The 25,738-nt window shown below is 56.7% G+C and overlaps 2 protein-coding genes across 7 annotated transcripts; both read left to right on the top strand.

The window, feature by feature from the left end:
* The first annotated feature begins 1,696 nt into the window (after positions 1–1,696).
* HP1BP3 (heterochromatin protein 1 binding protein 3) lies at positions 1,697–17,642 on the top strand. 5 transcript variants are annotated; one of them, XM_055001142.1, is made up of 13 exons: positions 1,718–1,801; positions 6,674–6,850; positions 7,293–7,392; positions 7,730–7,880; positions 9,156–9,315; positions 10,214–10,357; positions 10,858–10,938; positions 13,039–13,193; positions 14,218–14,308; positions 14,429–14,588; positions 15,805–15,916; positions 16,165–16,293; positions 16,532–17,642. In XM_055001142.1, the coding sequence occupies exons 2-13, from the start codon at positions 6,764–6,766 to the stop codon at positions 16,863–16,865; spliced, it is 1,704 nt and encodes a 567-aa protein (XP_054857117.1). In that variant the 5' UTR covers positions 1,718–1,801; positions 6,674–6,763; the 3' UTR covers positions 16,866–17,642. The 5 variants fall into 5 exon arrangements, with proteins under 5 accessions (XP_054857120.1, XP_054857117.1, XP_054857119.1 ...); XM_055001145.1 differs by lacking the exon at positions 6,674–6,850 and having other exon boundaries at positions 1,697–1,801; XM_055001144.1 differs by lacking the exon at positions 6,674–6,850 and having other exon boundaries at positions 1,733–1,801; positions 7,296–7,392.
* Positions 17,643–18,689: 1,047 nt separating this feature from the next.
* On the top strand, positions 18,690–25,571 carry SH2D5 (SH2 domain containing 5). Of its 2 annotated transcripts, XM_055001493.1 has the most exons (9): positions 18,690–18,928; positions 19,091–19,171; positions 19,906–19,980; positions 20,247–20,393; positions 20,876–21,124; positions 21,826–22,000; positions 23,053–23,158; positions 23,414–23,573; positions 24,099–25,571. In XM_055001493.1, the coding sequence occupies exons 1-9, from the start codon at positions 18,845–18,847 to the stop codon at positions 24,318–24,320; spliced, it is 1,299 nt and encodes a 432-aa protein (XP_054857468.1). In that variant the 5' UTR covers positions 18,690–18,844; the 3' UTR covers positions 24,321–25,571. The 2 variants fall into 2 exon arrangements, with proteins under 2 accessions (XP_054857468.1, XP_054857467.1); XM_055001492.1 differs by lacking the exons at positions 18,690–18,928; positions 19,091–19,171 and having other exon boundaries at positions 19,617–19,980.
* Positions 25,572–25,738: the final 167 nt, after the last annotated feature.

Genomic DNA, 25,738 nt, shown 5'->3' with positions numbered 1-25,738 from the left:
CCTGGCAGTTAGATCCCCAAGTTCTCCGCAGTTCACACACAGGCGTTCCAGTTGAAGAAGCTTTATTAGAGATCCATTCAGTACAAGGTACTCAGACAGTGCAATTGGCACAAGTAACGTATAGGGGGCCATCAATGTTCCCGCCTTTGGGAAAAGGACTGTTAAAGGGGGGGGGGGTAAGACATTGTTTTAGAGCAGGCAGTGAGAAAGATGAACTTAATCTCAAGAAGGATACACCTCGAGCCAGTTTCAGCTGGCATACAAGAATACTGGTTTGGTGGAGTGAGAAAGAAAACATTTGCAAGATAACCTACCGTCATTACAGCAATAAAGAACTTCCCATACCCTCGGAGACCAGAGTCAAAGACAGCATGCATTCATGGCAGATATGCAGGAGACGTATATGACAGTAGCACCTTTAAGACTAACCAACTTTATTGTAGCATAAGCTTTCAAGAGCCACAGCTCTCTTCCTCAGATGCATCTGAAGAAGAGAGCTGTGGTTCTCAAAAGTTGGACTCTACTATTTAGCAAACAAGGAGTTTGCAAGATGAAGCCAAAAGTTGGAAGTTCCTCTTCTTGCCGGTGGGCTCCCTAACCTGAGCCTACAAGCCCCTTTGGCATTGGGGGAGGGGGATGATGAGCCTGCTGCTGCAGGAGGTGGAGCCGAACCCAAAACGGCTTGCAGGGGAGGTGGAGCCAGGTGCAATACGGCTCGGTAGCCGTGCTGAAGCTGCCCACCTTGTTCTGCGTCCAGCTGCTGGCATCACCTGCGCATAGCCCAGCCACCGGGAGGCCAGGAAGCCTGGGGAAGGGGCGGCATCTCCCCTCCTGCAACAGCCTGGCCCGCTGGACTCTGAACAAAGCTCCCTCTTGGCCGGGCAAAAAAACCCTGGGGCGGGGGGAGGGTCTGCCGAGGTGAGATTTGTGTCCATCTGCCTGGTAAGCGGCCTTGGTAACGTGGCATTTAGTGATGGTCACGCCACTGAACTGCCCCTCTGGTTTCTCGTACTGCAGTTTTTTTATTTTCGATTTCTGTTCCGCCCTCCCCACATTTCCAGCAGGCCCAGCGCGTGGGCTGTTTTTTAAAACCTTTGTTAAAATTCTCTTAGAAAAGCCCGTTTCTCCCTAAGAAATCGGGGCGAGCCCGGGGGGGGGGGCGCCGAGGAACGGCAGCAGCTCGGCCGGCCCCGGGAGAGGGGCGGGGGCCGCTCGGCGTCGCCGCCCCCTCGCCCCCCCACCCACCCACCCCCCGGGCCGGCCTTTGGAAGCCGCCGCGGGGCCCGGCCGGGCTCCTCCCCGCTCCGCGTCGGCCTCCCCTCACGGCAGCGCATGCGCGGATGGCTGCCCGCGCTCGACGGGCGCGCGCGGGCGAGGGGGCGTGGCCGGCTCCGAGCGCCCGCGAGGACGCGCAGAGCCTCGCGACCTTTTTCCCGCCAAAGGAAGAGGGCCGCGCGCGCGCCCTGGGCCCGTCCCCGGCGGGCGCGCGCGACGTCGCGCGCGCTCCCGGCTTTGTTTTTGTTTCTTTCGCAGCTGCCTCCGCCGGAAAGCGTTTCTGTGAAAGGCGGTCCCGGCGACGCCTGCGCTCGGGCGCAACGTTGATTGGCTGCCGCCGCAGAGCGAGGGGGCGGGGCCTCGGCCTGGCGTTCGAAAGACGCTCGCGGCTCACCATTGGCCCGGCGCCGCCAGAGTCCCGCCTCCTCCTTCCGCGGAGCTTGTCCGGTTCCGCCGCCGCTGCCGCCGCAGCCATTGTTGGAGGCTCCGCCGCTTTGTGTCCTGCGCGACGAGGGGCCCCGAGCCGGTGAGTGACAGGCGGGCGGAGTCTGCGGGGCGGGACCACGGGGTCAAAGGGCGCGAGGGCGGGGCGGGTCGTGCGCGCGTCTCTCCCCCCCCCCCGACGGGGCGGCCTCTGCCTGCGCGGGCCCCGCGGCCGCGACCGGACGGAGGGCGGCCTGGCTGGGCCACAGCCCGGCCCTTCGCTCCGCCCCCCCTGCCCCGGGGCTCCGGTGCGGGGTCTGCGCGCGTCCCCCCTTCGCAGGGCCCGAGAGCGGGGCCACGGCAGGCGCGGCCCTGCGGGAGGCCCTTTGTTGGCTTCCTTCGTTGCCCGCCCACCCGCCCCTCTCCCGGGGGCCGCAGGCGGATCACCCCGGCCCGTCCCTTGCGCAGCCTGAGCGGCCCCCGGAGCAGCCGGACAAGCAGGCGCTTCCTCCGCTCGCTCTGCTGCGGCTCGGCCTGCTGGCCTTCGAGGCCTCTTCATTGCGGAGGCTCTCCCGAGCCCCGCCACCGACGGCTGACGGGCCCTGCTGACGGGCTGTCGGTGCTGCCCGGGAATTCTCCGCTACCCGGACGGCTCCAGCAGCGAGAGCCCCCGCCTCGGCAGCCCCTGGTGCTGCTGCTGCTGCTGCTGCTTTGTGGCCCGTGGGCTCGGGGGGGGGGGCAGCTGAGCAGCCCGCCGTGCCCAAGACAGTGGCTCTTTGCTGAGGGAGAATCTCTCCCTGCCCGAGTGGCCTGAGAGTCGCTTCTGGAAAGCGGGCGTCAGAAAGCTACTGAGCTCTGCAGCCCTCTGCAAAGCAGGATGGCCCCTCTCGGCTGGGCGTGTGATGCGCTCCGAGGGTTGCAGGGGGCTTTTAGCAGAGGGAAGTGGTCCAGAATGGGGTCACGTGATACTTGGCATGCCGTCTGAAGTGATGCAGTCGGGGTGTAAATCCCTTTACAGCCTGCTGCCACCACCTCATCCCCTGCCTACAGGCAAGCACGAACCAGGCCTTGCAAGTCCTGTTCAGGTGATGGTAGAGCACCTTTTTTGCTTGAGCAAAGCTCAGTTTCAGTCGCTGGCAGCTCAGGTGACAGGAAAGGCCTTCCTCTGCCTCAAACCCTGGAAACCTGCTGCCAAAATAGAGCAAACGAACCAGTACTATGACTTGGTCAAAGGCACAGATTGAGGTCCAGCTGAAAACAGCTGATGGTGTGTTGGTGGGGGAGCATTCGGCATCCTGCCCCAGGACCAGTAAACATTTTCCCGTTTTCTAGAGAGTAATGCTTTTATGTCGCTGTGACGTAGCTCTTGGGTAATATTAGCGAAAGCAGCTCAGTGATGCAAAGGGATCTGAACACACTTAACAGAGTTCTCTGAGGGCCAAACTAGCAGGGGTAGCGTCCTTGTGGCCCCCAGGGAATCCATCACCATTTTAAAGTGCTGCATCTGGGTTGAAGATCTCTTGCGCATACACGGGCACGCGCAGCTGTTCCAGCACTTGAAAAGACACGGGGGGGGGAGAGAAACAAAAATGCGGCACTGCAGGCCTATCAGGGTCAAGCCCTCACTGCATTTTAAAATGGCAACAGTGTCCTTGTGGCAGCCACAAGATCACTGTCACATCTAGTTTGTCCCTAAATGCCAAATACTAGTATTATGAGCATCATAGACCAGTTGAGACAATTTTCATTTAAAGTATGGAAGCGTTTAGGTCGTGTATTCTCTTCTTTCAGAATGGATAGCTTCCCTTTCTTAAAAGTAAGGAGGGGGAAGAGAAATAGATTTGTTCTGTGCCATAGTGTTTTCATGGAGTTGTTTTCTTGGCTCCTTCCTACCTCCAGGATTCAGCTTGAGGAAGAGACCCATGTGACTCAAATTATGTCTGGCATTTCTAACACTTGGAGGTTCAATGTTTGACAAAGGTGTTATCTCAGTACTGCAAATCTTACTTGTTGTTAACAAATTCTTTGATTTTTTATTTTATTTAGTAAGGGGTGGAGCAAATTCAACTACTGATACTATGGAAGAGGAGATGGTATGGTCTGGGAACCATACATGGGATAAGAAGTTTATGAGGTGCAGCTCTCTGTTCCCAGTGTTCAGCCAAAAGACTTCTGAAAAGGCACCTCACCAAAGATTCCTGAGGAAATTTTGTTTCAGTTGGTGGGGAGCTGTGTTGGTGTGCAAGAAGAGCAGGATTTGATTCCAGGAGCACCTTAAAAACCAACAAGATTTCCAGGGTAGGAGCTTTCCAGAGTCAAAGTTCCCTTCGACATTTACTGGTAACTGGAGATTGACTTCTGCGATCTATACACAGGAAATATTGTTGGTATTTAAGACTCTACTACATTCAGATCTTGCTGAGTAAATGTGGCAGTTATAGGATAAGAGAATAAGAAGAAGGGTCCCTTTATGGAATAAAAACCAGTTAAGCAACAGGTAGCAGAGAGTAGGACTAACAGACGGTTCTTAAAATGGAGGGAAGTGAGCAGTGGGGCCCAGCAAGGGTCAGAATTGGGGGCTAATGCTTTTAATTTGTTCCTAAATTATCTGGGATTGGGGGTGGGCAGTGTAATGGCAAAGTTTATGGATGATACTAATTATTAAGGATGGTGAGAACCCAGGTGAATTGTGAAGGACTACAAGAAGGTATCACTAAATTGGTAAGTGAGCAACATTGTGGCAGATGAAATTCATTGAGGGTAAGTATAAAGTGATACACATTGACACCGAAAATCCTATATTATAACTTAACATATATGTTAATAGGGTCTGTACCGGTCCAAGCTGAGATGCAAAGAGATCTTGGAGTTGTAGTGGATATCTCAGTTAAAATGTCAATGCAGCTTGTGGCTGTGGTGAGAAGGCAAACTGCATGCTGGGAATTGTTGGGAAAGGGAATAAAAGAAAATAGCCAGTCTCTCTATGCCTTTGATCAGATGGTGTGGTCTCACTTGAAATACGGTTTACAGCTTTAGTTACTGTGTCTCCAAGGGAAAAAAGCTGCAGAGCTGGGAAAAGTGCAGAAGAGAGCAGCCAAGATGATTAAGGCATTGGAGCTAAAGCACCTGGGACTTTTCACTGTAGAAATAAGGCAGCTAAGGAGACTTGATAGAAGTTTGTAAAATTATGCAAGGGGCAGAGAAAGGGGGTAGAGAGAGCTTTTCCCCACCTCCCCCCTAAAACTAGAACTCAGTGCTGTGATAGGGTCAGTAGATTCCAGATGGACAAAAGGAAATACTTCTTTACCGAACAAGTGATTAAAATGTAGAATGCACCACCAGAGGATGTAGCGAGGGCCACAGGCACAGGCAGCTGTAAAGGGGGATTAGACCGATGCGTGGAGGAGAGGCCTGTCAGCAGCTACTAGCCATGGTGACTAAGGGGAACCTCCACATTCCGAGGCAGTCCACCTCTGAAACCCGGAGCCAGGCCTCAGCCTTGGGAGAAGGCCCTGGCCTCCCTGCCCTGACAGTTGGCCCTCCAACTGGCTGGCTGCTGTGTGAGTCACAGGGAGCTGGTCTAGACGGCCCCTCACTGGTCTGAATCAGCATCCAAAAAATTTGCAGAGTATTGGGCTCAGAGCAAAACATGTTCTCTGAGATAATTTCAAGTAACAGCATTTCTGTGTGTTTTCCTTAACAAAACACCCAACTGGAACCCTCTCCCGAGTGCCTCCAAAATTTGCTTCAGGCTGTCCATGGATCTTCCAGGCTACTGTGCCTGAAACGCGTTTGCTCCTAGAGCAGTCAGTGAACCAAAACGTTTGGAGAGCCGTCCCTTCCCCAGGGCGGCTGGAAAATGCTGAGGCCAAAAGAATTTAGGGAATTTGCCCTGCTGCTGCGCGCTGGAACCAGCCCGTGTTCGTTTCCTGCCACTGCTGGTCCAGCTGCTCCTTATTAGAGGTCCCCGTTTGAATGGGAGGAGGTGGGGCTCCTCTTGCCCTTGCTGCACTCCACTCACGTGTCGCGAGAGAGAAGGAGGAATGAGCCAGAGAGGCTGCTGTCGCAGTCTCAGGCCAGGGCGGCGGGTGCTTCAGGCAACCCAGCTCTCCCTCCTCCTCCTCCTCCTCCTCCTCCTCCTCCTCCTCCTGAAAAACGAGATCCCCCCCCACCCCCACCCCGCTTCCGTGAGATGCTGACTCTGTCAGGGGCCTCTTTCCTGGGCCCCTGAGAGTTGTGACAAAAGACGGGGAGCAGAAATGGTGCCGAACAGACTCTCTTTCTCATCCCCAACCATACAAGGCCCGTGCTTTGCACAAATGCTGCCCACCAAGCTTTTCCTTTTGTGCTTCTCTGCCCTGAGCTGTGGGCCTGTGGGGAGGGGCGGGGGGGGGGCGGTGAGAAATGGGGAAGTGTGAAATTCCCTGGGATTTTTTTTTAAAGTTTGTTGTAAGCTGCCTTCAGCACGTGAATGCTTAAAATAAGCCCCAAAAGATAAATGGGGGGAGTTGTCCTCCTAGGCCAGTAAACGCGTGTTTTATTTACGCAGATATTTCCCCCCTGCCTTCCCCAGTGGCTCACATCACGGTCTTTATATGGAGATCTCTGCCTTCCAGAGCCCAGCAGCCTTTGGGTGGCTGCCCCACTGGTGTTTCTGCTGGCCTGGTAGATTTCTGCCCTGGTCAGTAGGCCAAGGGGCAGGGCTGTCCCAACCCCTTTGGAGAGGCCTTTGGCCTTCCCCTGGGGCGATGCTTCGGGGCCAGCCAGGCCGCTTTCTGCTGTGGCGCCTTAGCGCTGCCTTTGGCTTGCCTGTCCACCAGGAAGCAGCGGTGACTCGCCCTAGCCTGCGCCATTGCGCTTCCCTGGAACTTAACTGAGCTTGGTTTGCTTAACTCTATAGGGTCATTGGTGTGTAGATATGGATGGCCGATGTTCTTGTGCCCCCTCTTCACACTAGGTTTTTTCTGCACTTCAGGTTTGTCTCTGTTAGGAAGGCCGACCCCTTGTGGTTAAAACCTGGGGCTCCCAAGTGTTACCCTCACGTTGGGGCTAGACATTAATTTAAATGGCGACCGATCTGTCCGAAGCTGATCCTGCACACCGTAAGGCGTTTGCACTCTTAACAGGAGATCCCCTGGACGAGTGGAGTGAGGTAGGGGCTGATCCCTTCTCCACGCTGGCCTGCGAACTGACCCTGAGGAGGGCTGCTCTACTCTGCTTTCCCTGCTTGTAGGAACCATGGCTGGGGCTGCATCATTCCTCCCCCTTAGGCGCAAACACTTCCCCTCTTCTGCTTTCCTGGAGGTCTCCCTCATGGGCCCCTTTGCTGCTGCCGTTCGGAACATTCTGATGCAAAAATGGCCTTCCTTTGGGTTACCGTGAAAGGAACGGGAAGCTGGGCACTGCAGTCTCGTAATGAGTTTGGATGCAGTTCTACTCTGCCTGGATGGGCTGGTGTTAGGGAGAAGAGCGAGGGGGTTTCATGGAGGCTGCCGCCAGAGTGTCTCCTGTGGTTCACTGCATTTGGCTTTGGGGCCCTTGGGAATCCTCTTCCGTGGCATGGCTTGTGATGTTGCTCCCCGTTTTCCTTCCAGAAGGTCGAAGACGGCACCATGCCAATCCGCCGAGCTGTGAATTCTGCTCGAGAAACCCCTCCCAAAACCAAAGCTGCCGAAGCAGAAGAGGCCAAGCCAGGTAAAGTAATCAGCTCCTTGCGGGTCAGTCTGCTATAGCTGTTAGGCAGTGGTCAGACCCAGGTGCACGTCCTCGCCCTCTTCACTGGGTGACCTGGAGCCAGGCGCTTTTCTTTCAGCAGAACCTACCTCACAGGGCTGCAGTGAGGATAAATGTGGAGGTGAGATGTGTACGTGCTGGCCTGAGCTGCTCGGAGGAAGGACAGGATACATAGAAAGAAAAAGTGACTGGGGTGGGTCCGTGTCCCATGCTCCTGCCCCGTGTTGTTTTCTTGGGCAGTGCTGCTGAGTTCTGCCGGCACAACTTGCTTGTTCCTCCCCTGCACCATCCCTCACAGATCCCGATGTCAGTTCTGAAGAATCGGCTTCCACCGTAGAGGAGCGAGGGAATGAAACTCCACCAGCCACATCGAGTGAGGCAGAGCCACCAAAGGAGCCTGAGGCTGGAGAGAAGGCAGATGGGCAGGCTGCCGAAGAAGCCCAGAAGGAGTAAGAAGTGTTGCCTCCTGGGGGTCAGGAAAGGCTACCACGTTCTGAGATTTTTGGGGAGCTCCGGTGCTCCTGTTTGGCACAGAAGTGCTTGGGAGAAAGCCTGAGCCAACAGGCACAAATGGTTCGTGTTCTAAAGGTCTCCAGCACTTTCCTCCGTGCTCAAAGCAGTTTACAATAAGCAAGATATTTATTATCACATGCATGCACGCTTCCCCATCGAATCCTCCCTCTGCCATGAAAGTTCACTGGGGGACCTTGGGCTGTTCACACACTCTCAACCTAACCCACCTCCTAGGGTTGTGAGGAGTAAATGGAGGAGAGGTGAAGGAGGTCAGCTGCCCTGGGTCCTCATCGAGGAGAAAGGCAACGTATGAATGAAGAATGAATGACCTGGATGGGAGCAGCAAAGCGCTTAGCAGCCAGAGCTGATATGGCCCTATTCACCGCTGCTCCTGCAGCATCTCTTCTGCCGTCCCAGTCCCCGGGTGGCCTGCTCTGCTCCACTCTCCATCTCGCCCAAGGCAGGAACACTCTGCAGCACATCCGATGGCCACTGGGGCCGGAGGAGTCACTCTTGGGTCTCCCGAACGAGGGCAGAGGCCGCAGGGCTAGAATCCAGACCTCCTGCTCCAAAGAGGAACAGGCAGGTGCCCCTGGCCTGCTCGTGGTCTTCTCCCTGGTCCAGTGCTGCTCAGCACCAGCCTGGCGAGGAGGTCTGTGGCTGTGCTCTCCTTGAGTCAAGAGCTGGGGGTGCGACGTGCCCTTGGGCCTGCAGAGTGGCAGCTTCTCAGAGTAACTATTTATGCATTTCATTTGTAAAGAAAGGGCCTTTTGAAACTGAGCCACTTAATTGGTGCCCCAGAAAGCTAGCAGCTTGTTTGTGCTGTTTATAGCCCGCCTTTACACGGCTAGCACCGTCAATGGCCGGGACATTCAGGAAACCGTGCAGTAGGGTAAGGGTTGCAGAAAGGTTGGTTGTGTGCTTTCCCTTTAGTCCCCATGGCTAGTAACCACCAATAGATCTATCCTCTTTGGAGCTGTCTTTTAAAACTGTCTACGACTGTGGCCATCATTACGTCCTCTGGCAGCAAAGTGCAGATCTTAATCACTCATTGCGTAAAGAAGTATTTCCTTTTGTCCGTCCTGAATACACTGCCTGTCAGCCTCTTTGTATCCAAAGGAAACTGCAAGGCCTTCTGGGCCAAGCATGGCGTGCCTTTGGACTGCCCAGCATCCCGGCCCGATGGCTGCTTTTTTCTCTTTCTCCTACAGGGAGAAGGATCAAGCTAAAGAGAAGGAGAAGAAAGTCAAGAAGACCATTCCAGCCTGGGCTACCCTCTCTGCTAGCCAGCTCGCCAGAGCACAGAAGCAAACTCAAATGGCGGCGTCCTCCCGCCCCAAGATGGATGCCATTCTGATCGAGGCCATCAAGGCAAGTCTGTCCTGCCTTGAACTCAGGGCCTGGGCTGTGGGGGCAGCGCTGGCACAGGTCTCGTGGGAGGCTTCAGGCTCCGGACGTCATTCCACGCCCTCACGTTGCCCTGCCACTGTGAATCCGAAAAAGGAGAGGAAGGGAGCGGACGGGCCACCCTAAGGGTCCCCCGGTGATCTGCGGAGCGGTTTGCCAAGCGCTTTGTCTCGCCCCCGAGCCTCCGTGGGAGAGGAGCCCTTTCCCCTCCTGCCTGCCTGTCAGGAGCCCGTCCGTCTGGAAGGGCTGTTGCTAGAAGATCATGGGCCTGTTCTGTTCCAGCAGCTCCTGCGGGCCTCATAAAAACAGGCTGCATTAGGACAGAGTCAGATCACAGGGGCACGTTTTGGGAAATTCTGCATCCCCTGGACTGAGCCACCGTCCCAGTCAGCCATGGAATGGAGGGCTCAGATCAAGTCTCTTCCTCGGAGTGGGGAGCGATGCCGGCGGGGGGGCGGGGGGGGGGAGTGCTTTTTACAGCCCTTAGTGGCATCTTCAGCAGCGCCAACCCGCGTTTTCTTTCTGTTCCTGTGTGAAATGCTGCTGTCGGGTGCTCAGAAGGGTCTTCCCTCATTCCAGGGTTGCTGAGGGCGAACGGTGCGCAGGCCAAGGTTGCGTTCCCTTCATTTGCCACGGGTTGCATTAGCACATAGATCATATTGACTCCTCAAGAGGAACAGGAAGAACAGCCATTTTTAAAAAATGGAGCAACTGATTGGGCAAGGGAGAAACCTGAAGCAGTATTTTGGTTCCTCTTCTAAATTCCCCCTTTCCTTCCGAGAATGTATTGATATTGACTATTTGACTCAAACCCAGTTCTTGTGCGTGTTGAACAGTGGTTAATGGGCCAGGTCTCTTCCAGGCGTGCTATCAGAAAGGCGGGGCATCGGTTGTCGCCATTCGTAAATACATCATCCACAAGTATCCTTCGCTGGAACTGGAGCGGAGGGGCTACCTCCTCAAGCAGGCCCTGAAGAGAGAACTGGAGCGGGGGCTGATTCGGCAGGTAACCCAGCGCATCCCGGCACCGGCTGGTCCCCTCGGGCAAAAGGCCCGGGGCCAGCATTGGGCCAGGGAAGAGCAGCACCCCCTTCAGAGTTGACAAGGAAGGGCATAATGGTCCCAGCCACGAGACATTCAGAAGCCCTCATGGCTTGTTTGCCAGTTCCAGAGCATCCTGGCCACGAATCAAGAGGCGGCCTTGGCATGCTTGAAACCGAAAGGTTCCGGGAGGCACAGCCAAATGCAGCAGTTTGTCATTTATGCATTTATTACTTTGTTATTCTCCCTAGAAGTCTGGAGTAGGGATCACAACTGTTAAATATCCCATAAAACAACGAGGATAACGGATAGCTGAGGAAAGACGCTGCACCCTTTCTGTGCCTCCTACATCCATATGGCTTTGCTCCGTGTTTAGGGAGACTTTGCCCACGTTCCTCCAAACCTTTCCAGCTCGCAGAGTTCCTCTCGCTTGGACTGCTCTTTTCTTCTGTCTCTCTGCATTAGGTGAAAGGAAAGGGAGCCTCTGGGAGCTTCGTGGTGGCCCCAAACTCAGGGAAAACATCTCAGAAGTCCAGAGATCGGAAGGTAAGGCGGAAGGGGCTTGTGTGGCAGAAGTGCTCCGCTAAGGACTTTGCAGGAAAGGAGCTCCAGGGTCCATCTCGGGAAGGTCAACTCTCCCCTCGAGAGCTCTCGAGAAGGCACGGCTTCCGTTCCCATCAAGAGGCGAGGCTGGCGGCAGACGCCCTCCTGGTGCCAAGCTGTGAAGTGGCCTTGCCCGGGGGGGGGGGGGTGCAGCCAGTCTCTTGTCAAAAGTAGCTCCGTCTAAACACAGACCCTCGCTCTGCTGTGGGGTCCTTTTGAGGAAAGAGTTAAGAGGGAGAAAGTAGAACCGTGGATTGGACAGCGGCTTCGGGGCAGATCCTGCAGTCCTAAGCAGCAGCTCAGCTCCAGGAGACCCTGGCGGGCTACAAATCACCCCCGTTCCAAAAATGACCTCGTCTCATTTCCAGTTCAGCTTCTGGGCAGCTGGATCGCACTCCTGTGCTTGCAGGAAGCAGAGGCCAGCAACTGGCAATCATGAGAAAAGTTGCGTTCTGCCCACTGAAGAGAGTGGAGATGGGCAAATACCGGGAGAGGCAGGCACAGAAGTCCCGGCACAGGCATGCAGAGATGGGCATGTCCGAGGCGGAAAAGTGGATAAAACTGGTGCCGTCTGAACTGCAAAAGGCGTTTCTTGTACCATTGGCACCAATTCAGAAGCAGCAGATCAGACTTGCCATTTAAATTGCTGACATCGACTCAAAGGCAGGAGATGCCTGCAGCACAGAATGCCATTTGTGACATGCTGTTAAAAAAGAAAAAATCCAAGATAACTGGGTTTCCGAGCATGTGTTCCAGCCCCTCGTGCTGGGTAAGGAAGCAAGAGACTGGAGGCAGACCAGATAGGACAGGCAGGCAGCACCTGCAGCAGCCCCCCAGGCCTGAGAGAGAGATGGGGAGGCAGAGGGGGTTTCAAGTGATGGGGCAATGCAAAGCGGTCCTGCCGGGTACTTCCTGTGTGAGACCCCCAAGGCAGAGCTGCCCTCTGGTGCCTGCCTGTGTGCTGTCATCGTTGAAGCACTGTAGGCAGGCAGGAGTGGGGGTGCTCACGGCATCACAGCCACGTGCCTTGGTATGTCTGTCATTCCCTGCAGCAGTGAGCTAAGTAGCTGCTCCCAGCACAGGCCAAAAGCATCCCCGGGCCACAGGTCAGTGTAAATGGTTGGGCCCAAGGTCAGAAGAGCTTGGCACCGAGAGTCCTGAAGCGCAGCCTGGGTTATAAAGTTGTGAGGCAGCCTCTGGCCAGAAAACGGGTTCAGGCTCTTGGTATTTGGCCAGCAATAAATGAGCACGCCACCTCCTCGGCCATTCCTGTTCCAGAGGATTCCTCAGCGGCAGCCGGAGCTGATGGATGTGGTTGTGTGGGATCTAAATAGGCACAGCGCTGGGGCATCTGGGCTACAGATAATGGGGGGGGGGGTTTCTGAGAGGAGCCTGCTCTGCTGTATTGCCCCAGTTCTGCTCTTGGATCAGCTGGATTGGCCCAAATCCAGACGTCAGCCGGTTTTCCTCTCTTTCCACTCCCATGTCGTTTGCATGTCTGGCTGGGGCTGAGGGCTTTGGAGCTGAAGGGCTGGTGGATGCTCTTTGCTGGGAATGCTGGAGAAGGAAGCAAAGGCCAGGAAGGAACGTGGGAGGCGGATGTGTGTGGGTGAGGCCTGGGTGGGTGGCTAGTTAGACAGCAGCTCATGAGGAGGGACAGGTGGTGCGTGTGTCTGTGTCCCCCCCCCCCCCCGCGCACGCCTCCATGGCAAAGAAGGGAAACGGGGCGGGGGGGGGGGGGGCGGAAATCGCATTGCCTTTCCTGATAGTTTGCTGCAGTATTTAGAACTTTAAAAATCTGATTCAGTATCTGTTCAAAGAAAACGCAGAGTTGATCTATGCAGAGAATTCTCATGTTATCCTTCAGTGCTGTGAGGAGTGAGGTACTCCGCAGGTTGATCAGTCATCAGAAAATTCCTAATCCCTGAAGGGTGCATCATACTGGAGCGCCTGCCGTGCTTGCTCTGAAGCAGGCCTTTCGGTGCCACGGCGGCGCCTATGGTGGGGCCTCCTCTCAAGGAGTGCTTCTGCGCTGTCTTTCAGAGGAGCACTTCAGCTTCTGGGCCGGAGCAGCAGGTGAAGCTCGAAGATGTCCTCCCGCTGGCCTTCACCCGCCTCTGTGAGCCAAAGGAGGCTTCCTATAGCCTGATTAAAAAATACGTCTCTCAGTACTACCCCAAGCTGAAGGTGGATGTGAGGTAGGTGGGGGGGGGGGCGGGGGTTGCAGAGCAGGCCCGGAGGCACCTTTGCTCTTGGCCAACTGCTTTTCTGCGGGGGGGGGGTGGCGGGGGGGTGTCCGCCTTTGGAACAGCCGTGCTTGACACACACATTTCACCCCAGCAGCTCCTGAAATGGAGGAAGCAGTGCTACAAGAGCCTCTGGGCTTTGGGGGAGCAGCCAGGCCGTAGGAAATTGTGGCTGCTTTCTCGGGCTGCTGAAGGGCTGTTTTATTAAAATTGTTCTCCTTCCCGAAAAGGAACTACTGAACTTTTCTGGGCTTATTTACAAATGCTAGAAAGGACAGTTCTGTTTGAGATGGGTTTTCCCCCAGGCACTCGCTCAGTTGAGGGGTCCGTCTTTGGCCTCGGAGGCCAGCAGCAGCAGCAGCAGCACACGTCTCTGTTGAGCCTACGTTAGGCGGGAGGGGGAGTTGAAACTGCAGCCAAAGAACCACCGGCAAGCTCTGCCGGCGGCCTGTCTAAGGCTCCCCCTTCCTGGGGGCCCATAAGCAAAGCGCAGGGGAGGGAGGGAGGGAGGGAGGGAGGTTTCCACATCTGCCCCCAGGCGGTGGCACTGGGGAGCCTCCTGCCTGCAGACATGGAAGTTGCATTGAGCCACCGCGACTCACAGCCATCCGCGGGCAGCCTCGCCTTCCGGAAGGGTCCGCCTAGTCCTCTTTTAAAGCCACTGAAGCAGTCTCGAGTTGCTGCGGCCCAGTGATGGTTGGGATGCAAACCAGCACTCTGCGGGCCACGAGCTCAGCAGGTGGCCCGGGGGAAGCCCCTCCCCTCAGCCCAGCTACTCAGCTGTATTGTCATAACGACGCTTACCTTGCACTAATCGGTCCGGGAGAGCGGTCTGCAAGGGCAGCTGCTGCCTGTCCTGTGTCGGTGGGTCCCCAACGCCCCTTGGGCGTGGCACGGCGGCGGTGGTCTTCCAGCCTTCTCTGCGCAGGGCCTCGGCTTGGGCGTGGACTGAACTGTCGCTGCTTCGCTCCCGCAGGCCCCAGCTGTTGAAGAACGCCCTGCAGAGAGCCGTGGAGAAGGGCCAGCTGGAGCAGATCACGGGCAAAGGGGCCTCTGGGACATTCCAGGTGGGGAGCCGGGCGCCCTTCCCCTCCTCACGTGTGCCGGCCGGGATGAGAGGGTGTTCTGACCCGTGTGGGGAGCCCGCCCCTCTGACCGCTTCCTGTCTCTTTCTCTCTGCAAACCAGCTGAAGAAATCGGGGGAAAAGCCACTGCTGGGCGGGAGTCTGATGGAGGATGCGATCCTGTCTGCCATTGCGGCCATGAACGAGCCCAAGACCTGCTCCACGACTGCCCTGAAGAAGTATGTCTTGGAGAAGCACCCAGGGACAAACTCCAGCCTCCAGGGTAGGAAGACCCCTTTCTCCAGCCCCCTGAACATGGAGGCAGAGGAACACGGGGGACAGCCGTCTGCCCTGGCCCCCCACGCAGCCCTTTGGCAGCAGGGGGTCTGGGGTCTGGGAAGGGACACAACCCGCCCACCCTGTGGGCCCCCACTCCGGCTTCCATGTTTCCTTACAGTGCTGTCCCACAATCCGATCAGAGCAGCTGTTGATCTCAGCTGGTTCTGACTGGTGTTTGGAAGAATCACTGAGACAGAATAGAAACGTGCAGAGTCACGCGTGTGCGCACACACGCACCCTTCCCTTTTCCTCCCTGTTTCAGATTTTGGGCTTGTAGCTGTAGCTATGCCTCCCAGTTCTAGGGTGTTAAAATAGCCTGATTGTGCGTGCTGTGGTCCTGTTGAGAGAACTGTGTGCCTGCCAGCCAGCCGGTGTGTGTGTGTGTCATTTAAAGTCAGAGCTTGCTGGCAAGTTCTCCAGTGTCATGGAAAAACCTTTTCAGTCCTCCACACCAGCTCCTTCCTAGAAGCCTTTTTAAGGAGGTCTCTTCTGTTTGCCACCAGAGGCCCGTGGGCTGCTCAGAGCACAGCCTGTACCTGGATTATTCCGGCATGGCTGAGCAGAATGCTTTGCTCTGCCTGGCTCAGCCGCATTGGGGGTGTGAGTGGGCAGCAAAACCCTTTTATGCTGGGAACCAGGAAGAGGAATGCCGAGAAAAAGGCACAAAACCCAAGAGCTGGATTTGGCAAGTGGTGAAAAAGATCTCGGTAGAAATTGCCCCAATCCTGGCACTTTGGCCTTTATTTTAACCACTCCCACCCCCACCGCCTGAGCTCAGTGGGGATTGCTGCTCACTCCATCTTGGCTGAGAGGGGAGCGCAAGGGGAGCTTGTCAGGTCCGGAACAGGCTCTGGAGAGGAACCAGGACATCCCAAGAGCGAGAGGCCCAGCCGGAGGGCAGGGGAGTTGGGCTTGGGTGACCCTCCAGAGCCCTCACGCCTCTCCTCCAGGGGGCAGCAGGATACCCACAGCACGTGTCGTGTCGTGTTCCCTGCCCTTCTGCTGGACCCGAGGAAGCTTTGGCTGCAGAGATTCTCAAAAATGAGTTGCAAAAGGCATTTTTGGCGCAAGCGGCGGCTGGCTGCATGCAGGCTTGATGCTGCCGCTCTCAGAGGTCTGGTCATACCTCCTGCCTCTGCTCTCTTTCTCGCACCTCGCAGTTCACTTACTGAAGAGGACCCTGCAGAAATGTGAGAAGAATGGATGGATGGAGCAGATCTCCGGGAAGGGCTTCAGCGGCACTTTCCAGCTCTGTTTCCCCTACTATCCCAGGTGAGGGGGCCCCAGGTTCTCCTGCAGCAGGTGTTCCTCGGAGAAGGAAGGGCCGGGATGGTGCCGCAAGTGCATGGCAAGGAGAGCGCCATGTGGCAGAAGGGGCTTTCCGGGGGCAAGATCTTCCCTGCTCCTTTGACTGACTGGGTGGGAAGCATGGAGGACTGGCTTCTTGCCCCCACCCTGGCCTGGGAGGGGGGAAGGGGGGCATTCTCCCATGTCAGCATGTCTTCTCTGAACCCCAACAGCCCTGGAGTTCTGTTCCCAGACAAACAGAAAGAGGACAGTTCAGAGGAGGAAGAGGAGTCTGAGGAGGAAGAGGAGGAGTCTGAGGAGGAGGAGGAGTCTGAGGAGGAAGAACCACCTCCCAAGAAACGGTATGGGGCACACAACCGTCTTCCCAATTGGGACCAGGCTGGGGTGTTGCTGGCCTCCTTGCCAGCATCAAAGGAGGGTGGGTCACCCCGCGGGCAGGCCTCCTCGGAGAAATGGGCCCCCTTGGATTCTTTGCATCTAAGGAACATGTTAGTAGCAGCAGCTGGGAAAGGGGTGGGGCATGCCTGGATCACTTGGGTTTGCCGCTCCGGGGCTGAGACCCTTTGCTCCCCTTGGCAGGATGCAGAAGCGGCCCCCACCGAAAGCTCGGAACAGGGCCCCTCCGGTGAAGCGGCGAGAGGCCAAGCCCAAGCCGCGCAAGGCCCCTGCGGTGCATCGTGGGAAAGCCAGGCCCCCTCCCACAGTCAAAGCCCCTGCCAAGAAAGCCAAGCCAGCACCCCCCCGGGCAGCTGTCAAGAATGCCAAGCCAGCACCCCCCCGGGCAGCTGTCAAGAGTGCCCCTAGCAGCAGCCCTGCCCCCAAGAAACCAGCTGTCGGCACCCGGAAGGAGGTGAAGCCCACTGCCAAGAAGAGCAAGCCCACCATGCGCAAGTCCCTGAGGGCAAAAAAGTAAGCGCTTCTCTTGGCAGAAGGGCTGCCCCGAGAGCCCTCGCCCACCTCAGGTGGCTTTGTACGGTCAAAACACATTTGTATCTTAGTTCAACGCTTTCATATTTCTCTCTCCTTTTTTTCTCCCTTCTTCCTTAATCTGGGGAGAAAAGCAGAAACTCAAAGTGAGGTCTACAATCTAAGCCTTTCCAAGAACCCTAGGTTCTGGTCCCTGGGCCTCCCCCCTCTCCCTCACACCTCTCCCTGGGCTCAGAACCAAGCACCAGTAACACAGGACTCCGAAAAGCAAAAGCTCACCTGTGCAGGGTGCAACTTGGCTCTGAATGCTGGTTGCAAAGAAGATTTCTATATTTCTAGAAAGTGTGGAAGCCAGTCCCTGGGGAGAAGAAAGAACTGGCTGGAAGGCCCTCCTTGCCCCTGGCTGAGGAAGGCCTTTCTTTCATTTTGGGGTCAGTCTCCTCCGAGGGTCTGCCGGAGGATCTGGCATGTCCCCTGCCCCCCCCCATTACTTTTAGTAGTGTGTTTTGTTGTTTAGCTTAGTTACACCCACCCACCCCCTTCCCAGGAGTCAGGCTCTCTTCTTCAAACCAGGTGTATATCAAAGTCGTCTTGACTCCAGCTTTTGAAACTTCCTTTTAAAGAGAGAGAGATGAGGAATCTTGAGTTTTTGTCACTTGTTGCCCCTTTTTTAAAGAAAAATGTCAGAGAAATTATCTGATTGCTAATGTAGAGCCATTAAGAAAGAAACTTGCTGTTTGCTAAAATAAAAACAAGACTCCAAGGCCTGGCTGGGGTGTGTCTTTTGTTGGCACCCAGAAGGTGCTGCTGGATTGGGACGGGGACCAAAGGCAGGCTCAGGAGTGGCTCAGCACCTCTGGCAGCAACCAAGGCCTTGGCCCAGGCCCTTGGCTTCCTGTGGGCTGCTGCTAATGCGTTGGCACCTGAAGCGGCGACGGGGTGGCCCTGGAATTCCTTTGAAAAGCGGCCAGCCCCCCAGCCCCCCTCCCCTCCCCTCCCCTGGTCCTAGACACGGGGCTGCACTTCTGCGTCTGCCTGCTGGCCTGCTGCTTTGTGCGACACTCACTCTCTCCCCCCCCCCCCCCCCGCGTGTGGTGCGAAGGGCCCTTCTGCGTGCTGGGTTTTGCAGCCCCTGAAATGAGCTGTACTGGGGGGCTGTTGGCTGCCATCCCTCAGGGCCGAAAGCGGCCGGCGAAATCTTCGGCTGCCCGTCCCTGGGCAGAGCTGCCCCCGCGTGCTGGCTGCAATGCGGACTGCCCAGCAGGGCCTTGGGAGGCGGGCCGGGGCTGTTGCCCGAGCCCCCCGGGGCTTGCCCTCGGCCTGCCGAGCCCCGGCTGCAGAGGCCGGAAGCAGCTGAGCCCTCAAGCGGCGCTGGGCCTGCCCCCAGCCGAAGGGGCGGCTGCACCGGACGGGGAGGAGCGGGGCCCTGAAGCCTGGCCCGGCTCGGAGGCTCTTCCCGCCCCGCCGCCCCCTCCGGAGCGCGCCCCCGCCCCGCCGGCCTCGGAGCCTGCCGGGCGCCGCCTTCGCCTTGCGGCAGCCAGCCCCGAGGAGGCAGCGGGCCGGGGCCGGGGGTCAAGGCGGGGCGGGGCCAGAAGGCGCCCGGCGCGGCCCTCCCGGAGCCCCGTCCCCGGCGCCCGAGCGAGCCCCAGGCGGGCGCAACGGGGCCCGGCGAGTGGGCGGGGCGGCCGCGGCTTGCGCGCGGGGAGGGGCGTCGGGCGGGGCCCCGCCTGCCTGCCTGCCCGCCCACCCCGCGGCTGATTGGCGAGCGGCGGCTGTCCGCGGGCGGCGGGGCGGGGCGGCTGCGCCAGGCCGGGCGCTGAGCGCGGCGGAGGAGATGCGCCCGGGCGCCGCCGCCGCCGCCTCCTCTCTGGCTGCCCGGGAGGGACGAGCGGGCGCGCCAGCCGCGGGGCGCCCGTGGGAGGCCGAGCAGAGGCGGCGGAGCCGGGTCCGCCGGCGGTGTCGGCCATGAAGAAGCAGCCCTCGGCCGGGAGGGCTGCGGAGCCGGCGCCGCCCCAGCAGAGGAGCAGAGTCGTCGCCAAGCTGGCGGAGGTGAGGCCCGGGGGCCGGCAGGCGGCGCGTCGGAGCCCCGGGGAGGGGGGGCCGGAGCCGGGCCCGGGAAGCCCCCTCCCGCGCGGGCCAGAGCCGCCCCGGGCGGGCTCCCCGGCTCGGGCTGAAGCGCGCTCTTTCCCCCTCTCCGGCCTCCGCCTGCAGTACGTGGGCTCGTTCGCTGTGGAGGACGTGGAACTTCAGCGGAAGGCGCAGGCGATCCGGCAGCAGCTCCAGTGCTTGAAGGTGAGAACGGAGCCCTCTGCGCGGGTGCAAAGGGCCCGCCGTGGCTTCGTAGCGGAATGCGGCTGCGGGCAGCAGGCTTTTCCCACAGCGGCTCTTGGGGGGAAGCATCGGCTGGACCTTCAGAATGGGGGAAGAGGGCAGGAGTTCAACGGCTGACCTTCCCTTTCTAAAGAAGCAAAGCCTTCCGATTCTGCAGGCACATGATCCAGAGGAATCAGCCGCGTTAGTTTGTAGTTGCAAAATAGTAGAGTCCAGTTGCATCTTTAAGACCAACCAACTAATCTGTAAGCATAAGCCTTTGAGAACCACCGCTCTCTTCGTCAGATGCATCGACAGCTTTCAAGAGCCACAGTTCTCTTCGTCAGATGCATCTGATGAAGAGAGCGGTGGCTCTCAAAAGCTTATGCTACAAATAAGTTGGTTAGTCTTAAAGGTGTTACTGGACTCATTGCTGTTTTACAAGCCTACGAAGTGCCTTGCGAATGGTCCAGCCCTTGGGCGTTCTCAGGCAGGGAAGGGGGCTGGCCCAGGATTGGAGAAGACCCTTTTGCTGGAGATGCCAGGAACTGAACCTGAGACCTGCGGCTGGTGAAGCAGCTGCTTTGAGGCAGCTCCCCTCTCTCAGCAGCCCTTTGGGAGCCCCCTCCCTTGGGGTCCTGCTTCAGGGAGACGTGTCTGCTTCACCTGTGTCTGCCCCCATCCCCCAAATCTGGTTATTCCCACCCGGGATGCAGGAATGCCCCAGACGGCGGCCGGTCATCCTGAAGTTCTGCCTGCAGGGCCTGAAAATGTACAGCACGGAGGGCGAGGTAAGGAGGACGCTCTGTATGGCGCGGGGTGGGGGTGGGGGGGTGGGGATTTGACCCAAGAAAGCCAGGCTACACTGCAGCAGACAAGCCAACAGAGGACCAGCCTCTGGAGCAGCAGCTGAATTGGGGAGGGGGGGGGAGCAGGGGTCCATTTTGTCCTTCCAAATGGAGAATAGGGGGAGAATGACGGCGCTGACCTTTGAGCAGGGCAGGTGAGGTGCGTGCTTTTTCTGTGCCCGTGCGCAGCCGTTCTCTCCCCACCTCAGGTTCTTCTCATGGCCCATGCACTGAAGCGCATTCTCTACAGCACCTGGAGCTCCTCCAGCTGCCAGTTCGCCTTCGTGGCTCGTAACCCATCTGGCCCTCCTGGGAAGCTCTTCTGCCACCTGTTTGTGGGCAGTGAGTGCAGTGAGGTAGGCAGCGGGAGGCCGGGGGGGGGGGTCTTCCTGCCCGGGGTCCCTCTGCTTGTGAAGTAGTCAGAGCCAAACGTGTGTGCCTGTTGTGCTCCCCCTCCCCAGGGTGCCTTCTCCTCCCCTCTCTGCATGCTGGGACCCATATTGCCACCCGTGGGGCTGCAGCTCCTTCATGCGGAGAAGAGACAGGCACGCGTGTCCTCAAAAGAGGTCTCTCTCTCTTGAGGAACACTGAATGGCAGGACTGGCTGCCCTGTGTGGACGCACGAGACCAGGGCAGACAGCAGAACAGATCTGGGCGGGGGGAAGTGGAGGGCACTCACTCCGCTGACTGGTGGGGAGAAGGTGACGAGTGCCCCTCCCCAGTGGAGAAGCGCCTCAGGTTAAGGAGGCTGGCCTCAGCACTTTCCGTGATTTTGACTCGGCAACAAGGAAGGGGGCAGAACGTGACGGCAGCGCCCTCAGCCTCTCCTCTTTCCCAGGTCCAAACGCTGCATTTGCTGCTCTGCCGCTCATTCCAGCTCTATTACCTCTTGATGCACCCCGAGGAGCAGGAGTGGCCCCCCAGCGGCCCTGCTCCACGGGAGCCGGGAAGGCTGCTGGGAGCCTCTCCCGAGAGTCGAGTGGTCTGGGAGTCTCTCGGCCCAGAGGAAGTGTCGCAGAACGTCAACGCCTTGGTGTCGTTCCGCAGGCTGCCCTGCCCAGCTGACTTTGGCTCCTCTGTCAGTGTGGTAAGGGGATCCCCTGCCCAGGACTGCCCTTTGCCTGGGGGGGCTGGGATGGCTTCCCTCCCGCAGCTCAGCTGCCCTACTCCTTGCCAGTTTTGAGGCGGACTGGAGGCTTACACCCTAGGGATTGAAAGCCACCTCTTAGAGCCAGCTGGGGCCTTTTAGTCTGCCTGTTAGCTGTCTTGGGGCCCAAAGGTAGGTTAGAAATAAATATAATATTAACAACATTCAATTTATATACCGCCCTTCAGGACAACTTAACACTCACTCAGAGCGGTTTATAAATGCCATTATTATCCCGACAACAACAAACGCCCTGTGAGGTGGGTGGGGCTGAGAGAGCTCTGAGAGAGCTGCAACTGACCCAAGGACACCCAGCTGGCTCCAAGTGGAGGAGTGGGGAATCAAACACGGCTCTCCAGATTAGAGTCCCGTGCTCTTAACCACTACACCAAACTGGCACTACAGCAAGTGTGCCACATATAATTGTAGAAAACGTGCTGCCACCTCCCCCCCCCCCCCGCCGCCACTGTGTGACACACTGAGGAGTTCGTGGCCCAAGTCTTGCAGATGAACTGATGCAAAGTGCGAGCGAACTCCTCCCCCCGCCCAACGTAATTCCAGCTTCAGAGCGACGTCCGTTTGCCGCTTAGGGAGCCATTTCTGCTTCTTCAACACAGGCTTGTTCTGTCTTGTGTCCCTAGAGAGAGAGGCTGGATTTGGAGGAAAGGAGCAGCTTGGGCAGCTCTCGGCCTGGGAACCCTTACTGTTCCCCGATCCTGGTGCGCAAGAAGGCCATTCGCAGCAAAGTTCTCCGCTCCGGAGCCTATCGGGGTTGCACCTTTGAAGCTCAGTTGCAGCAATGTGCTCGGGAAATGTGTGAGTCTTTGGATGTGGGAGGGCAGGTTGGCAGTCGGGGGAAGAGAGAGAAGGACGGTGGGGAAGTCTGCCGTTCGCCACGATGATGAGGTCTCACTTAGTGGTAATTGCCAAGGGGTTGCAATTGTTTGTTAATACTTACAGCTGCCTTTCCTGTCTGACAAGTAGTTGGTTAGTGTTTGTGCCCCCCTGAAGGAAGCCCTGACCACTGAGGGTTGCTCTGCTTGGTGTGCCGTGTCTCTTGTAAGTAGGGAAGGCATCAGATGCAGTCAGTTTGCTTATTGTGAGAGCTGCTCTCTGAGCCATTGCAGTTTTCAGTGTCCTCCTCACAGGATGTCGCTTTCCACAAACAGAAGTCCAAGAGCCTTGCTGGATAAGGCGGGTGTAGCCCATCGGTCCCTTCCCAAAGGCAGCCCAGCCCTGTTGCTTGTCTTCAGCCCCTGCTGGCTCAGGGATGCTCCCCCTCTGACTCCACAGCAGGGCCGGATCTACAGTTGCCGGCGCCCAGGGCAACCGAAGACTGGCCACTTGTGTGCATGCGCAGTGTGCTCATGCTCCCGGTGCTGCGTGATGATGTCACTTCTGTGACGTCATCACACATGGCGGCGCATGCCGCCCCGCAGCAAGCCGGCTGTCCTGGTGCACTGTGGAGCTGGCAGCGAATGGCGCGGGTGGCCTCCCAGCCACCCATGCTGCCTTTCACCTGCCCCGCAGGACGGGGCATGTGGCAAGCGCGTCCCCTGTCCTGCTGCCCGCGCGTTCCCAGGGCTGGCAGCTGTGTCCGGCACCCCCTCTTTGGCGGTGCCGGGGGCAGACTACCGCCCTTTGCCCCCCTGTCGATCCGGCCCTGCTCCGCCACATCATGTTTTGCAAAGGGGCCCCTTCGGTTTCAAGAGCGTGTCAGGCCCCGTGTTGCCTGGGTTTTGCTGCTCCATCCTTTGCCTGTGAAATGCAACCCTCTCCTTCCATAAGCAGCTCCACCCGGGTGGCTCATTGGATGCGGCATGTTCTGACTCGGCCCTCACCCTTGTTTTCTCTTTCTTGGGCTGCAGTTCACACCAGCTGCGATGGCAAGGTGAGCAGAGGCAGCCTGGCTTACTTGCCTGACAGCGAGAGCAGCTTGATGGAAAACGTTTGGTCTTTTGCTGGGATTGACAGGTGAGCAGAATCTATCCCGCTTCAGCCGGGGGCAGGGGGCGTCTCCACACTTGACTGAGAAGGTCTGATGATCAGAAGATCTGCCATATATTTTTAACTTTTTTCTCTCCGTTCACTGTAACAGACTGTGTTCATAGCTGATTATTCACGTCAAGTGGTGTATGCTTTTGGTGCTCCTGCCCAGGAAGGGCTGCCGCTTTAGGGATGCTTCCCTTTGGGGAGCTCCCTCATTGCTCTTTCCATTCCCTTTCTCAGAGATGCTGGAATGGCATTGCTCAGGAACGATGTTCTGGGAGCCTTCCTTCTCTGGGCAGAGCCGGGTTCCTCCAGTCAGTGGTGTCTAATGGTAAGGACACGGTGTGGAGTCGTTCCTTACCAGATTTACAGGAGTCAGCTCGGAAAGTACTCTGTTGAGGTGAGACTTAAGAGGTTGTAAGGCAGCTCTGTGCGTCCCTCAAGCCTAGTGTTAATGGTAGAACTAGGGGTTGACAATCCCTGCCGTACTAAGTGGCCATAATATTAGTACCTTTGAGACCTGGCAGTCAAAGACGGGGGTGAGTGTTTTCTCCTCTCTTCAGCGTGCTTGCCTTTTGGCCCCAAAGAAAATATGTCCTCGGATTCTTTCTCCCCCCCCCCTCCCGGAACCAATAGCATACAGGCAATCCTGTCTCTCAGTTCCTGTGTAAGGGTCTCTCTGCCCTCTCTCCTTTCACTAGGACCAGTCTGAGACTTCCCCCACCCACCCCAAGCAAATCTTCTATCTAATTCACGTCACTTCTCAAAATCCCGTGGCTGAATGTTCTTCCGCAGCAACCAGAGTATTTGCAGACACACTCTGACATGGTGCCACTTCAGCCAGTCGCAGAGCTTGCCTACAGACGGATGACAGGTTTTCAGCATCTTTTCTCATCTCCCCTTTCCTGCTTGTTTTTTATTAAAGCACTTGAATGTGGAGTTCCCCAGTATGGAGGCGCTGCTGGATCATTACTCTGGGATGAAAGGGGGCCTCTTCTGCTCCTTGGCTGCAGGCCGGGCAAACCATTGTTATGAGGAGCAAGACTACTTAGTCGAGAATGGCTGGAGGGGAGAGCAGAGTCGTCGGCCAGCCTCGTGGTTATTTGGGGCCAGTAAGTCTCTGGCTATCCAGCCAGAACTGGGTTAATGTTTGATTCCTTGCTAAGCATTTGCACCATCTGCGCAGAATTGTACAAACTGCTACTGGTAACCAACTGTAACACCTTTTCCTCTCTCTGGTCAGCCTTGTTGTTCTGATATGGTATGGATCTTCCATGGAATGGGCCCAGTCCCACCTTAGTAGAATATGAATGTCCACAGCAAACTTGCTTGACCTTTTTGGCCAAAGGCTTCTAGCATACCAACACCTCTGGGCAGTAAGGTCAATGCCCTCTTCACAGTTCTAGTAAATCAGGGAAAGATATCACGTAGATGGTCCCATCACCGTTTAATCTCTTTTCAGTGACAATAATCCTCAAAACTTGAGGTTATAGTAAGCATGTTGCTCTCAACCAGTCTTGCATTTGCCTTTAAGTCCTACCTTTATATTTTTAGAAGGAGTATGGGAGGGGACAATAGAACACAATCTGTAAATAAAATTGTGTTGGAGCCTCAGTTTTAGAAGAGTGACCTGGTTAAGTGTCTTGCAGAAAAACAACACAAGTCTTGTGGCACCTTAGAGATTTGTAATGTGTCTGTTAGTTTCAAGACTTCCTTTTGCAGGGGTGGGGGCCAAGGTGTATTCAGGACAAGTGCAAAAAATGTTTTTCCCTGTACAGCTCTGCCTCTCGCAGTCCATGGAAGAGATTAAGGTACAGGCCTTTGTTCCAAAGCGTGCTTCCCCCACCCCTGAAATATTTGTGGCTTATCTTCCTTTGCCTTTGTGAGGCTGATATGTGCCTGCCTGCTGTCAGACATATTTGAAAGTAATTTTAAGAATATGTGAGCATGATTATATTTATTAGCAGTGTTGTGATACTGCTATTTAAAATATATAAATATATTTTATTTATTTATTTATTTATTTATAGCCTGCCTTTCTCACAAGAGACTCAAGGTGGATTAGATAGTGTCAAATCACGCAATAGGGCTAGGATCACAAACATTAGAAACAATGCAAAGCAATGCAAGGAAGTATCAGGTGTTGTATGTCATAAACAATGCAAAAGGGCGTGGGATCGTAAAAAGGAGAAAGCGATGCAGCGAGAGCGAGACCCTACGTGCCAGGGGAGTGCCTCTGCTCTGGTGTTCTCCATCCAGCCTTTCTAAAATGCCCTCCTGCCCACTCCCCCCCCCCCCTTGGGCAGAGGCCCCTGGCCTGCGGGGAGGCTCTGGAGGTCCCATTTCTGCACTGCAAACAGACGTTCCCCATATACAGGGGTGTGTGTGTGTGTGTAGATGTTCTGCAATTATATTTGTATTCCAAAATAAAACAATTTTAAAATGGATGTTTTTGTGCGTTTTGGTTAAGGGCAGGGAGGGGGCTTGGTTGCCATGACGATGGCCAGTAGCTTGCTGGTTGCAGCTCCTTCTGTTTGAACAAATCAGATGGGCTGCCGTGAGGAT

This window comes from Eublepharis macularius, chromosome 17 (assembly GCF_028583425.1).
Source record: "Eublepharis macularius isolate TG4126 chromosome 17, MPM_Emac_v1.0, whole genome shotgun sequence".
Taxonomy (NCBI): Eukaryota; Metazoa; Chordata; class Lepidosauria; order Squamata; family Eublepharidae; genus Eublepharis; species Eublepharis macularius.
Note: the sequence above shows the minus strand (reverse complement) of the source record. Positions and strands in the feature narration are given on the sequence as shown.

Bases quoted from the DNA above. Each gene is read 5' to 3' on its own strand.
- HP1BP3 (XM_055001142.1), top strand. From the start codon at position 6,764: ATGGCGACCGATCTGTCCGAAGCTGATCCTGCACACCGTAAGGCGTTT. The intron at 6,851-7,292 runs GTAGGGGCTGAT...TTTTCCTTCCAG, and splicing joins CCCTGGACGAGTGGAGTGAG to AAGGTCGAAGACGGCACCAT. The intron at 15,917-16,164 runs GTGAGGGGGCCC...GAACCCCAACAG, and splicing joins TGTTTCCCCTACTATCCCAG to CCCTGGAGTTCTGTTCCCAG.
- SH2D5 (XM_055001492.1), top strand. From the start codon at position 19,654: ATGGTCCAGCCCTTGGGCGTTCTCAGGCAGGGAAGGGGGCTGGCCCAG. The intron at 19,981-20,246 runs GTAAGGAGGACG...TCCCCACCTCAG, and splicing joins TGTACAGCACGGAGGGCGAG to GTTCTTCTCATGGCCCATGC. The intron at 22,001-23,052 runs GTGAGTCTTTGG...CTTGGGCTGCAG, and splicing joins GCAATGTGCTCGGGAAATGT to TTCACACCAGCTGCGATGGC.